General features: G+C 37.7%; 1 protein-coding gene across 2 annotated transcripts in view; it reads right to left on the bottom strand.

Annotated features, from left to right (window-relative positions):
• NCOR1 (nuclear receptor corepressor 1) overlaps positions 1-15177 on the bottom strand; it is a 70497-nt gene extending 55320 nt beyond the window's left edge. Inside the window, exons 1-2 of one of the 2 annotated variants that reach the window (XM_026861517.1) lie at positions 14826-15177; positions 1172-1349 (exon numbers count right to left, since the gene is read on the bottom strand). In XM_026861517.1, the coding sequence (XP_026717318.1) occupies positions 1172-1279 (108 nt within the window). In that variant the 5' untranslated portion in view covers positions 1280-1349; positions 14826-15177. The remainder of the gene's footprint in view (positions 1-1171; positions 1350-14825) is intronic. The other variant, XM_026861518.1, reaches the window with a different exon arrangement.
• Between the last annotated feature and the right edge of the window lie 141 nt (positions 15178-15318).

The raw sequence follows: 15318 nt of genomic DNA, 5'->3' as shown, positions 1-15318 counted from the left end.
TAGTTTTTACAAATTATCTAAAAAAAAAAAAAAAAATACCGAGTAAGCCAAAAAGCTCCAATTCTTGAATTTCCTTTTGCAAACATGTAAGTAGAACAAAACATCTAAAGTATCTGTAGCAGGAAGAAAATTTCATTAAAACAAGGGAAACCTGAGCTGTTCTAAAGCCAAAAGCTAGCCCTCCACAGCCTACCATGCCACAGAGCACAGCACGGCAGAATAAATGCTCAGCAGAAATGACCAAGTAGGAGATTCTTAGAAATACATTACCCCAGTTCTGGCTAGCAGAACACAGACAGCTGGAAGCACTAGCACAGCTGCTTCAGAAAAAAAAATTCAGAGTGTAACACAAGTTTTTACACTTCAGATTCACATTCTCCACCTTGCACACCGATTTTGTTAAGCAGTACTTTTAGTTTGAAGAGAATCTAGACCAATTCTCCCTATACAGTAGAAGGAAAGATGACTACGGGTTCACTTCTTATGCTCCTGGGCCTAATAGGAGCTTAATGCCCCACCAAAATTTAGTACTCAACAAATGCCCCAAGAGCCCAGTCTCTCAAAGGATTTGTACCCAGAACACTGCATTCATATTAAATATATACTAACTGTAGACAGATTATTTGCACATTCTTGGAAAATTATTGCTATCCATTCATATGGACTAAGCCACACTTATGTTGGACAAATTTAGTACAATGACTAAATATTCATAAATTAAAGCAAAACTACAAAAGTTTATTCTCTCATGAATTTATTCAAACTATGAGAAACCAATGACAGAACTAGGAAGTTTATATTTATTCCCTGTGATAAGGATTATAAAAGAATTATAAAACTAAGTTTTCTGTCAAAAAACAAGTAAAAAAGCAGATACATAATCTTTAAGCAGCAAAATTCAGTGATTTCAGTAGGGAAAAAAAAAAAAAAAAAAAAAAAGGAAAAAAAAGGAGGGCAAAATAAAACAAAGCAAATCCAACCACCCCACAACTATTTACCTAAGCAACACTGGCAGTTCTCCTCAATGGGACATACCGGTCTGCAACTCCACTATTTTCAAATGTGAACGACTTGTATTACGTTGGTTTAAAAAAAAAAATAAAATCCCATCTGGCATAACAACCAACCAAACTACATTCTTACTAAATTTGTAACACTCCTGTCTCCTTACCTGCTGGTGTCGGGTGCTAGGGAAGGTGTACTGGACAGAGTGAGTAGGGTAACGACTCTGTTCTGTGCTGAATGCTCCTTGGTTAGGAGGGTAGCCTGAACTTGACATTATCAGAGAAGAAGTCTTCACAAAGCTGTGAGATCAAGACCAGTAAGCAATCATGTTTCTAGGAAACCGCCTAAAGGAAAAAAGATCACTGATAAGCACTGAAGTACCAGATGTACTCACAATACATTACAGCCATAGTCACCTAAGCAAAACAACCATTACCAGTAAAAGCTTTTTCCTGATGTATTTATTTAATAGGTTACTCTAGTCTGAAACATGTTAACGGGTCTTAAATGGGCTCAAAATGAGACATGTCAGCATTGTCTACACAAAGATTTGAGGATTATATTGTCGGAATACATCATTTTTACCAGTTACCAGTTGAATTAGGAGGATTTTAAAAGAAAAGTAGGTCACTTTTAACATTTATTTAAAGGTCGTAATAGTCTATAGATGGACTCTTTATTTGCAGTAAATTTCTCTAGCAGAACATGAAGTTCACTTTTGTTTCTTCTGCAGTTTTTGGGCTCTATGAAGTGTTCCGTACTTTCAGATCCAGGTTAGGGGTGCTTTACTCAATGCCACCTACAGTTCATTAAACCACAGTGTATTAGTCAAGCCCTAAAATACTATTACCATCTAACAGCAGCTTTACAGAAGAAGGTAGTAAAAAAGGCGGTCGCAAATAAAAAAAAAAACCCAACTGTTTCAATTGACAGCATAGTTTGTCTCATATAGGATGCCAGAAACTGAATACACTATGAAGCCCTAAAACAATCCTGCTTAGTTGACATTCAATGACTGCTTTGCCTCTATTGTCTTCTCCAGCTCGAGATTAACAGCAAAAACTGAAGTGCACACTGATCTGGGGAAGATTTTAAAAACTGAAAAAAATCCAGTCAAGTTCACTTATAAAGTCTGAGCATCTATGAAGCTGTGTATAGTTTCAGATGCTGAAGATCAGAAGACACTGATTAAACACTGCACCCATCAGTGCTTTGAGCAGGTAAATTATGACTCTAACCAAAAGAGCAGGACATACATATTTTTTAAACACAATATATTTCTCTCTGGTAGCTCAAAAGATGTAATGCTTGGAGCCTATATATTAAATACAGAATTCTATCAGACCTATAGCAAATTCTCAACCTTTGGTCCAGAGCCTGGCAGACATATCAGACCTTCAAATAAAGTAACTGTTGATCCCTGCCTAGATGGCTTCATTTCAAAGCGCATTAAGCGGCAGCCTTTCGCAAACATCACGTGTAAAGTTATACTTCTGAACTACATTTTCCATTAACAGTCAATAGACAAAATTCACCTCAGGAAAGGATCAGACACAGCAAGCTATACAAAGAGATCTTGAGGTTTATCTGACATATTTTATCATTCCTGATCTGGTTGGGTTTTTTTCCCCTCACCTATCCATCAAACAAAGCAAGCTTTACATGTTGGGCTATCAGGATAATGAGACAAATTTAGATTCAGCTCTTAAGCCTGATTTTCAGATATGAAAAATCAAAGAAAATAATAGTTTCTCTTTCAAAGCAATGCTACAGATCACGGTGTGCTTTATAGTACCTACATATCTATTATAGTACCTACATATCTATTATAGTACCTATAATTCATATCCAGGTGACAAGTTCTAACACAGAATTCTTCACCATTAACGTTTATTGTGCTTCATCATTCATACTGCATTCATTAGAGTACATCTTTTCCAACTATGTGATGGTTTAATACATCTGAGTCATATACTTTCCATCTAATCAAGAAACAGTGTCACAAAGCAAGCAGTTTCAGCTAAAATACATTGTGACAGTTGCAAGCTATAGTACTTGAACACTCACATGTATTCCTAAATCCAAGCTACAGTGAAAAGAGAACCTTTGATTTTTCTCTCTCAGTTTCTGTGGAAGTCAATGTAAAACTACGCCATATAGCTAACCGTCAGCTCAATTAAATGTTTACTACTGCAATAACTACTCCATCACAGTCTGGTGAACATTTATTATTAAATGAACAACTGGCTCCAGGTGTAAGGATGCTCAAACAATTTAAGGTTACAAAAGTACAAATCTTGGTTTGATGAATTTCTGATGTCTGAACTTGTGCTACCAGCTCCATATGCAGTCTTCATAAATATGTGGAAAATTACTAACTGGATTTTATATATGTGCACATCTGCTACACCTTAAAAACTTTAGTAAGGAATAAAGACGGTAATGCTGGATCTGATCAAAGCTCCTTTAGCCCAGTATGCTGCGACTGACAATGGCCAGCAGCAGGCATGTAGGGAGCACATGCCAGTACTTTCCCAGCAAACTCCCCAGTCTTCTAGTGGCTCCCCAAGACACAGCCTGTGGCTCAGGGATTCCTTGAGTCACAGCCTTTCTGTTTAAGATTTCTTAATGGCTTTCTCTCTTCCATTGGTTTGTCCAGCTGTTTTATGAACTGGTATAAACTCTCAGCACTCACAACTGCTTGTTGCAAGAATTTCTACAGTTTAGTGGCATTTCTCATAAGAAACCATCAGCTTTTGTTCACTCTGGACCTGCTACCCTCCCTTGACAGTTCTATTTTTCACATCGGAACAGACAAAACCCCTCTTTCATATTCTTTTTCTCCTCATTGTGCAAGTGATTCTGCAGACTTCTATAATATTCCTTCAGCTGTATCTTCTCTATGCTGAAGAATCCTAGTCTACTTGCCTGTTCCTTGTCAACCACTTGCAAACTTTCTCCAGCTCTGTGATACCCCTTCTGAGGCACAGGGAGCCAGAAATGTACACCAGATTCTGGGAAAGTTCAATAAATACTCATCCTGTTCTTATTCTCTTCCCTGACATGCTGACCACAGGCAGGTAGATCTGAAGAATTTGACGATACAGAAGGGATCAAGAAAGCAACCACTTGATCACCACACACAAATATAGGCCAACTACTGTATGATTCAAGGTCCTTTCTATTTTCTCTCTGTCAAGCTGCATCTTCTCCTGATTTCCTCAATATTCGGTCCAGCCTGCAAGCTGATCATTAACACAGGTGCTGAAAGTTCAATCCACACTCACTTTGTATGATGCTATAAAGGTTATTTCTCCATACAATTGTTAGGTTTTTGTTACGACTGTTAAGTCTTGAAATCTTCACTGATATAAGAAACTTTCACAACCAACAGCAATGAGAGGTCCTGACCATCTCTCCAGATTCTGTGCTAGACACGGAAAGATGAAGGAGAGGAGGGGGGCATGGTGCACAAGCATGAACATCCTTCATCCATCCAACAACGTTAACTCAAACTCTCTATCTCATAACCTACAAGTTTTACATAATACATATGAAAACATCCAGTCTCATGGACCTCCTACTGAGAGCTACAAGTACAATCATGTTCATAGCACCATAATAATTTTTTTTAAAGTGAAACAAAGAAGAGTTGCCAATGGATGAAGGCAACAAAACAGCATTAAGGTTATAATTGCAGTCAATAAGAGGTGGGAAGTGAAGAGAGGGAAAAAAAAAGAAAAATTAAGTTATCATTGGTGGGGGTGCATTCTTCTTCCTCCCCAAGGGAACTGACACAACAGCAGGAAGAGATAAGGGCAGTAACAGTAGAGGAAAATACATGGTTACATACAGGCAATTACACAATGGAGAGGGAACTAAAGGATAGGGATTCTGCACAGGATCTCATTTCTTTCCAGACAAAATCAGCACTGTAGTACAACAACATGTAAAATGACACTGAAGTACAATATTGTCACCCTCTCACCCTCCTTTTCTCATTACAGACATTTAAATGTCCCTGCATGCTCTTCTAATTTGACCTCTCCACATACCCTGCAGACCCCATCTTATCTCCCAGTCTCCTATAGTATGAGCTTGTTTACACTCTACCATATTGTGTGTGTGTGTGTGTCTGTGTGTGTAGTTTTTGCCAATATTTGCCAGTAGAACTACCACCAACATTCTGCTCATCTCTCCTTTACTACTTCAATTCTGCAATTGTGGATATAAGTACTTGACTTTAGCTTTTATGTCTCTGCAGGCAACCTTATGACCTTTCATCTAAAAGCATCTGCCTCTCTCTTCAACATCTGCTCGCATATATCCAGTGGACACAGATGATTCTTCATCAATCTATTTCTTGGTCAGTGAGGGCAATGCCAGCTTCCTGCTGTAAACTCTCCAAGTCCCATACATCCAGATTATGTTTAAATACAGCTGTCCTTTTGCATAAAGTTTTAACTGTATGTGTAGATTGTAAACAACCTCATTCAGGCTTTCCTCACTGCTGTATCCTTCCATTAGTCATGACAAACTTCATCTTGCTCTACTCAAATCCAAACAGAATCCTCCTTTAAAGGTCCTTGCTATCAACTCTCTGCCTCTCTGATCCTTCCACTGGTTCCCTCTTCTCTGCCAGAACAGAGGCTGGTCATCTTCAATTTTAGCACCCTTGACAAATTACAATACCAGAAAACAGCTTCCAACTCTGCTCAGTCAATGACAGCAAGATTCTATTCTTCAGATGAGTATTTTCATACCATTTCATGTTATTCTGCAAATTTCAGAGGTTTCTCATATAAACATTTGCAAGACCTGTCACAGACTTTGGAATTCTGCCTTAAATGTCTTACAAAGTTAGGTCATGAATACTTTCATACAGCTGCCAACCAGGCTGGCAAATAGTCTGTATCACAGAATACTGACAATTAGAAGGGGCAGAAAGAAATATTTCTTGGTTTGTAGTTCAGAATCCAGTCCATTCTGCTATAGCGTCCCACTTCACTGACATTCCCAGACTCTGTGGCAAAACATAGAAGAGATGGGGAAACCCAATAGTGTCAAATGGATAATATTTAAAAAAAAAAAAAAAAAAAATTTACAGGAAAAGCAGGAGCAAAGAGTCAAAAAAGAAACATGAAACTGTTAAGTCTGAAGATACTCTTTTCACTGCTTTTTCTCAGCGAGGTAACAGTTTCAGGAACCATGAAGAGATACTCGGCCTGGTGTTACTTTGAGTTTCTCAGGCAATAACAATGTTTATTTCTAAAGGTATAATGATATTTTTCTCTTTGGCCAGCTCAAACTACTGAACAGATCTGATTCAGACTTCTCCTTAAAAGCTACTGCTTGCACTTACATTTGTCATATGCAGAGAATTCTGAATAAGTTAAAAATAATTTAGAACTGGATATTATAATGGCAACAGTCATAGTGTAATTTCAGATTTGGTTTCTATGAGGCAATACTAATTTGAACAATATCTCCTGATCTCCAGATCTCAAAATGCTTCAGTGAAAAGCAGAAGTACATACTATCTTCAGTAGACACAAGGGAAAATGAGTCACAGAAAGGTTATCTATCGAAGACTACCCAGGAAATACTCAGTGACTGAATCAGAAATAAGATTCAAGTCTTGCATCACTGTAAGCAGGCAAAAGCTAGCACTGCCCAAGAAAAGCGGTTCTTCACTTGGGAAAATACAGCAGGCTAAAAACTGTGACTATTTTTAGCAGGCCAGTTCCCCAAAACCGTTCAACGCATAGCCACACAAATGTTCATGCCAGCAGAAGGGAAAGGGTCAAGAGGCCAGATGACGGCAGAGTCACCTACTCGCTGTTTGTGGAGCCACAGCCCCGATTGCTGGAGTAGCCCGTCTCCTACTCTTCCGTTCACCTTCATGGACAAAAGACCAGTCGCATGGGTAGACCCAATTTTTCTTCACATATACTAAACAAGCTAACACTTTTGCATTTAGAGTAATTTTCATGCCATCTTGAAGTACTTAACCAACATTTGCTAATTAAATTTCACAACCTTTTGGGAATTTTCCTCATCTTGTTTTTGAGCAAACTACGTGTGATATAAATAGTGCAAAGAATTAGATTACAGTCATATAAGGCTTAAATGGAGTTGGAGGATTTTGTTTTTAAAATCAGCAGCCTTAGAAAATTGAGCTCTGATGTAACTAGCCTATGGCAGAACAAGGAAGGCTCTGCCTTACGCAGGGGATCTACAGTGAATCACAGAATTAATTCAGAGATATTTATTCAAAGTTTACTCTGGCGAGAAAATGAAGGGACTGTTTCAGCGGTGGTGAGAAAGGCTTTATCCAAAGTGTGATGACAATACTTGTGAATAATTCTTTCTCTGATTTCACTTTATGAAAGGTAATGAAACAATCTCATGGAAAAAAACAAGCCAAAACAGGCCATATTTAAGGACCAACCTATTAAACCACAGTAACTAGATTTCATGAGCTACAGACCTGGGTCTGTACCTTCAAGACACAATGTTCCAACTCACATACAACAGCACACTGTTACAAGTTAAGAGTCACGTAAGTAAAACCATTGAAGCATAGTGCTAGATTTGCAAAACTTACTAGTAGTATTGTTATTTTGTCAGATAATCATAAATCTGTTCAAACACTCAAGCAAAAACATCAAATTTGCATTTTGGGGATATGCCATGCACAAGAAAATACTAACACGTGCATTTCTGGCAGATTTCTAAAAATAGCTTAATGGGTTCAAGCTCCATGTAAAAAGTTATTTATTCAAACTAATAGACAAAGTAAAAGGCTAAGTATTACTTACCATCTAAAACTCCAATGCTCAGAACTTTAACAGTACCATTACAAGCTAGGACTGATTTAGCAGTCTAGAAGTCTTAACTAAAAAAGTACTAGACACTTGAAGAACAGTTACTAGTCCTTCAGTCACTGCCTTAACATCCAAGTATCAGCACAGTCCTATGACACTTATTCAGAAAAACAATGAGAAAATTTGGTGACAAAGAAATTTAGGTTCAAACTGATTTATGTTAGCCCTTAAGTCTGATTATACAAAGTTCTGCAAAGTACTGTGGAATGGGATGGTGAGAAAATTAGCTACAGGATCATTAGACAAAACAATCCTAAAAGATACAGGGTTTTTATTCAAGAACCTACCAGAAGGTTGATTCCTGAGCAGAGTTAAGATGATTTTGTGCTTTAAAACAAGAACTGAAGGAAGTGTATTCCAGCTGCAATATCCAAGCTTAGAGTCATGCTTCTAAGTAAGCAAATCTGATGGGTATACCCCCCAAAAAGATAAAACATTCTTTGCACACTACAAGCAAAAAATATTAATAGGTCAACACTGAAATTAAAGACAATTTAGGTAACAGCTATTTAAACACATTCCAGAATACTGTGCTTCCCATTTCTGCAGAACACAGACACCATTCTCAAAGTTCAGGACCTCTTCCACACTTTCTTTAATCTTTTTCCACTCAGTTTTATGTTGCAGAATACTCTGAAGCTCACAAAGCATACGTGCATATGTTGTTAGAATGATTAGAAAAAAATGAACCTATTTTCTCCAAATTGAGAACAATAACTGCAGAGCTTTCCATGACAATTCTGCGTGTGCAAATGTCTTTCCTTCTTCTGTGACAGACATTTAAAATATACCATGAATTCCTGAGAATTTCATCTCATGTAGCTGCACTCCCTCTACTCACAGGGTTATCGACGTAAAAATTGCTATTTCTATCCCTGCTAGAAACACAGTAAAAAAATTAACATCTATAAGGGTGTTTTACTAGTAACACTAAATAACATTCTCTCCATTAATTATTACTGTTATATGAATCAGGCCATAAATACAGCAGTGGGGGTATTTGAAAAAAGATGCTAAGAAAGGTCAAATTCAGATATTTGGGCTTTTCTCACACCCTGAAATTTCCACTAGCATAAAATATTGTCTTATTTCTGAATGTCCAAAGCATTAACTCACAATTATGCTGTACAGTGTCTGACAGTCTCCATGACACAGAAGCATTCTATATTTTAATTTAGCTAATTACAGAAGTGACAGAAGTCAAGGAGCGTTACAGCTGTCAATTCAAGATGTCACATTTACTCTATACTAGAAAGACTTTCCCATCTACAACAACATAGCTAAAGAATCCAAACATTTAAATTCAAATTTTAATAGAAAAAGATTCTCCATTAACAGACTACTTAATTCCTTAAAGTACTTAAGAAATAGCTTTTGGAACATTAAATATTAAGTATTAAAAGAGTACTTCAAAACCATTTTTGTTGCCATTCCAAAAGGTGAATATCGGTTACATACTTGCATATGCAATTTACAACAAAACTGTTGCCAAATCTCAGGATCACATTGTTATACTTCATCTTTAAATAACAGTTTCTCTCTCTCTCTCCTGCTAGGTAACTACAAATACAAATAGAATTTGTGCTCTACCAAAATGGGGTCGATCAAATTCAGCTGACAAGATACTCTTCTCCAGGAAATTCTATTTTAATCTCTCCTGTAATTTATGAGCTTAAAGAAAAGTTGCTAAGACATGATATCAAGACCCAGGCTATACACAACTTTGCTATATTATATGGGGGATCATAACAGGAAAAGCTAAGACTACATTAACATCTTAGGAAGTTTCTAATCACCTACCCACTTGCCTCAAAAAAAAAAAAAAAAAAAAAAAAAAAAAGGGGTGATGAGCACATAAATTTCAAATGACAAATTTTCAGCATCCGCTCAACAGTTCACACCCTTAACACACTGGAGTACAGAGAATCCCTGAGCAAAGAAACCTCTCCTGAGTTTTATCGAGGAACAGCACTTACTGATTGTGAAGGAGTCTACCCAGCTCTCTTCTGCCACAGAGGATCACAGTAACACCAAAACTATCTAAAAGATTTAGCAGAAAGTCCTCCATCCAGAAATGGAAATTAAGGATGTAGATATTTCCTTGACTAGAAGAACTACTGAGCAATGATTTAAACCAAAGAAGGGTACAAACCGTACAAGGTTTTCTGGTTTTAAAAGTATATCATAGAAAAGCAGATAGCTTATTTCCTAAAGACATTTAAAACATATTAGTTTTCCCAGCAATACCTGATTCTTGTTCCTGGTTGTTCCAATATAGCAAACAGCATGCAGTTAATGTACACCACAAAAAATTTTCATGAGTCAAAGACCAGAAACCAAATCTATAGAATTGAATGTCCAAAACAAACCCTACAAAGTCCAAACTCCGCACAGATAAGGTCTCCCATTCACAAGGGGAGACATTTTTTTCTGAGATAACTGCAGTAGTTCCCAAACCCCAGACATCTACCTTAGCCCTTTTGAAGGACTCCATCCCTGCCACAGGGTTAATTCAACTGGTTACGAAACATCAACTGAAGCATTCAAACTTCACCCACAAAACTATCAGGTGAAACAGAAACCAACCCAAGCATCCTCCAACATAGCAGTTTGTAGCATGCAAGAGGTTCAAGAAATGCTATGCAAACAGCAATGATAAGAACTATGTCAACCTTCCTTGGCAAGTCATCCTCACTCAAGAGTCAGTGTCCAACAACACACTGAGGTTTACTCAAATTGACCTCTTTCCTCCCATTTTACCTATGATTTAGAAATAATCATGATGATCTCGAGCTTCATAAATATCACACACTATACATAAAATATTATCTCAAAAGAACAATTTTTGCTTCTCTCTCTTGGAGTGAGGCATAAGCACTTTAAAAACAGCTACTGCACACGAATTTATTCCTCCACTGTTAATCAGTCTGCACGTAAAACTGCTTTTAACATCATACAATGTACAAGAAATTATGTGGTCACAGTTTTAAGTTTCCAGCTTCTTCTTGTAGTTCTTGCAGTCATTATCAAAAGCATATCTGTAGTGGCAGCTTTTTTAAAGCAGCTTTGGTTTGAAAAAGGAAATATAACTTGACTAATCCATAATGACTAAACTCATAGTTCCACAAACTATGATGCATTATAAGAGAAACCACAAAGAGGGGTTCAGAACAAACCAAGTATCAGCCTCATCACTCTCCTTGGTTGACTATGCTCAGATAAAATCAAATCTAGATTTTAGCCAAAAACACAATAAGGTTAAAATAAGAAAAAATTTTTACTGTACCTAAAAGCAATGCCTAGCTCTATTCAGATACTCCACAGGAAATGCACCAGGGTCTTATTCTGACTACATTTATGATTAAGTTTGAGACGTTCTACTTCACAGGGAATGCAACAATATAAAAAGATAACTCCAATTGAGACTCACAACAGCCCCTTCTTGGTCACAGAAAAAGGCAAAGAATGGAAGATATCCTGAACTATGAATTATATAAGTAATAGTTCGTATCTGTGAAAAAAACTCAACTCAAACCACGTAACTTCAAGGTTCTAGATATGCGTACCTCTGATCTTTGAGACCATGGTGAAACATCAGCACCTATACAAATAATGGCTTTAATGGAACAGATGAGTGACCACATTTATTAAGAAAGGTTTTCAGAATAACATTCCAAGAAAGCCAAGCCATGAAATTAACCGATGATATGGAAGAATTCCCACCTTCCAGACACCCCTTCTCTGTCAATACAGCATTTCAAGCTAGCATAAAACCAGAAACAAGCATTGAAGAATATGAACCTGAGACAAAACTCTATAGTGGATAACCAAGTAGATACAATTTTTTTTAATTTAAACTAATTCCTCTTTTTTTTTTTTTTCAAAAAAAACCCTACTATTAATGAGATGAAGAGAAAAGCTGAACTGTAATAATATACCTCTCTAGTTTGCCAAACAGCACTTGAACTTGTAATGAAATTATATGGGCTTAACTTTCTAACACTGACAAACAGGACAGGAATCAATAGGTTTCCTAGTTGATTTATATTCACGTTTGTTAGACATCTTCCTTGAAACATGAATGTATTTTAATTCATTTAGGAGAGCATCTGCTTTTCAAAGCAGCCCCAGGTTCTGCCAAGGAAGCCCACCAGTAGCAGCCCAGTAGATGTTTCACGTGGAGCGTGTGGCCTGGGCTCTGCAGACAGGGAACACTACTGGGGCTGTTTTCAACTCTCGACGGGACCAGCATGCTGCTGACTTCATGAAGACTACAAAGAGAATTAGCCAAATGCACTTTCCATGCAGCACAGCATAAGGCACGAGGAACGTATGGCACAAAAGGAGATGCCATACATTCACAAGAGGAAGTATTAAAAGAAACACCATATTTTACAATTTACCTCATCCTTTTTCATTTCTAGGTGTTCTTTCCCTCACCATATTTGTGAATGTGTTTTCATTTTCAGTTTTACCCAAGACTAGTTACATGCACAGAATTTTAAAACCCTGGTCAACGGTTTGTCCAGGTAATCTTCTGCATAAAAATTTCAATTCTGAATTTTTTACTGCTGAGAGTAATGAACAATAGGATTTTTCAGAGATGGCTAATGCATCTTTGTACCAATAGAATATCTTAATTTTGCAATACCCTTTGTAATCATAAGCAGGTGAAGTCACTGACTTCAAAACCACATAGACCAACATCCTCCTCAAGCATGAAGGAAAAAAATGCTTATCAAATCAGTCTGGGAGTGGCAACATTACACATGTGGTTTAGATGTGAAGCTATTCAAGGACATAGAAATCTCTCTTAGGATACTGGGAGGAAACATAGCTCCAAGGTAAGACTGAGCTTTCTGCATGCATACCAACTCACTAAACTTAAGCTCCAGTAGGTCCAGACTGTGGTAGTCATTTAACAGATGGTGGATAAACACAGAACTAGCATGGAAGAGGAAGGAAAAATCACAAAACATCATTACTAGATGGAGAATCATTGAAGGAGAGAGAAACTAAAATGGAAGATACGTTCAGCTCATTCCTGGCTATTTGCATAATTTAGAAATAGCACAACATAAATATTTACAGACAGCAGTCTTGCATAGGTCAGAGTTTTTATCTTGAACACTTACAGTAGAGAGACAAGGTAACACATTCTGTTAATAGTATGTCATCTGAAACATGGATTCAGATTTGACTAAATGACTCTGAGAGTTCAAGAGTGGCATCCAGGAAACGTTTGTTTGCATTATGAAACCACTGTCTGGTTACTAGTCTGTTCTCAAGATTATACTGTGTTGCAGTGCACCTGCACAAGGCATAGATCCCTTCTTAACAATTTTAACAATTGTTAAAAATCTTAAGTAGCTATGCACACTAGAACTCCAAATAGTATTTTTGGTCACACAAAAAAACCTCCATTAAAACCATTTTGCAGACAAGCATAAAAGAAGAGGAATAAAACACTTCACCCAAACTTTGGCTGGCAGCTTTGAAAGAGTAAGTTAAATGCCAATATTAAGAACGTAATACAGGGGGAAAAAAATACAGAAGATTTCAGTTACTTTTACACATTTAACAGTAATTGAAGCAGAGTCAATTCCCTGTGAGCATCTCTCACTCATGCTGTAACTGAAAAATGAAATAACTCAGAAGATCCAGTTAGAGAACCACAAGAACTGTGGAAGGAGACTAGATCAGGGAAACTGAAAGGAAGCTTTAATGTCTGGCCCTACTTTTACCACAGTTTTTCAGTTTTCTAGGTCCCTTTAGATCACAACATGTATGCCCAGAAAGAGAACTAAAATAAGTGGCTGTAAGAGACAGCGTGCTTAAAATAAATCATCAAGAGCACAATGTAGAAAAGTGAATATGGTCTGATTTTGTGCATGTAATTTCAATCTGAAGAGTTACTTTTAATTGATTTGTACAGTAATTAACAAGCTAGAGAGAAGTTAACACTTGTAACATCCTCTCCACACATTAAAATTTGCACATTATAACTCTCAGACGATTCCAAAATGCTGCCCCTTCCTGCGTTTCAGTAATGTTTAGATATTTTAGTGACCAATATTAAAGAGCATTACTTCAAATAGGGAAATTATACTGGACATAAAGCACAACCGAACTTTTTTTCCTTAGCAGCCTATACTATATCAGAGAAAAGCTAAGTCAAGAAAAAATTAACCATGCTTTCGCAAAAAGGGACACTGTATTTGGCTTGTTTCCTCTGAACTTTTGAATCCTTGGGATAAGCACGAAGGTCTTTCATCCCCCAACACAAGATTTCAGCTAACTAGAAATCCACTTCAAATGTTACATACTTCCTTTCCAAATGTCAAGACTGTTTAGTTAATCAGGAATAACAACACTCTGCAGAATAAAATTCCGGTGCAAAATTGCAACAGATCTGCATGGTCCTCATGTGCAGTGACACAATGCTATGTGTCCACTTATTCAGGCACTTATGCTGTGCCCATGGCCATCCTACTTACCACAATACTAACGTTTTTTATAATAGCACCGGTTTTTTCCCCCTCAAATCATACTGCCTAGGATAAAAATCCCCATCTGAGCTCTAGCAGTTCATAACTAGAGTGCTATACGTAAAAATACTGCATAACACAAGAACACTGCCACAAAACCAAGTCTTCTGAACTAGATATCCCCTTCTCGTGGTAATAAGCTGTCCTGTTTTTTTTATATTCTTAGGTTACACCAATATTTACAGTCACGAAAAGGTAATACACCTAAGACCATATCTGTGAAACAAGAAGAAACAGGGTTTGGAAAATAGATCGTTCAGACTGCCTACTTAGTTGTGCCTGTCTAACAGTACATACGTCCATCTAGAATCTTGTCTAACTGCAACCGACTTGATACCCACAGTTTTTTAAGTACAGAAAAATCAGTAAGTACAAAGTTCTTTACCATCAAGTCAGAATAATTCTAGAAAAAGCCACTTCCATTGTGTCCTCCAGCAGCCCAGAGATGACAGAAGCTGGGGATGTTTACAGGTCCTATATGAATAATTCAGCGTCAGCATCAGCAACAACTCCCCACCACTGACAATCTCAACGTGGGGCTGGAGCAGGCGGCCGCGATGCACCTCCAACCCGCGAGCTCTGACATCTTCAGGATCTCACACACTCCTGGCCGAGCGTCCAAGTGGCCGATTTTGAAGAACCGGCCCTTTTTTAATTTTTTTTTTTTTAACTTGTACTCCTCCTACCTACAGGACAGGGATCAACACCCAACACACCGATGCTCTGGGATTTCTCCAAAAACTTCCCTGCAAGGGCCATCTCTCAGGGCCACCCCCACCCCCGTCCCCTCCGGACCTTCCTGCACACAAATGGAGAAAAAACCCCGCGGGCGCCGGGCACCCCCCAACCCCAGCCCACACCTGATCCGCCCACCTCCT

Source organism: Athene cunicularia, assembly GCF_003259725.1.
Source record: "Athene cunicularia isolate RWA chromosome 19 unlocalized genomic scaffold, athCun1 chr19_part1, whole genome shotgun sequence".
NCBI classification, from domain to species: Eukaryota; Metazoa; Chordata; class Aves; order Strigiformes; family Strigidae; genus Athene; species Athene cunicularia.
Note: the sequence above shows the minus strand (reverse complement) of the source record. Positions and strands in the feature narration are given on the sequence as shown.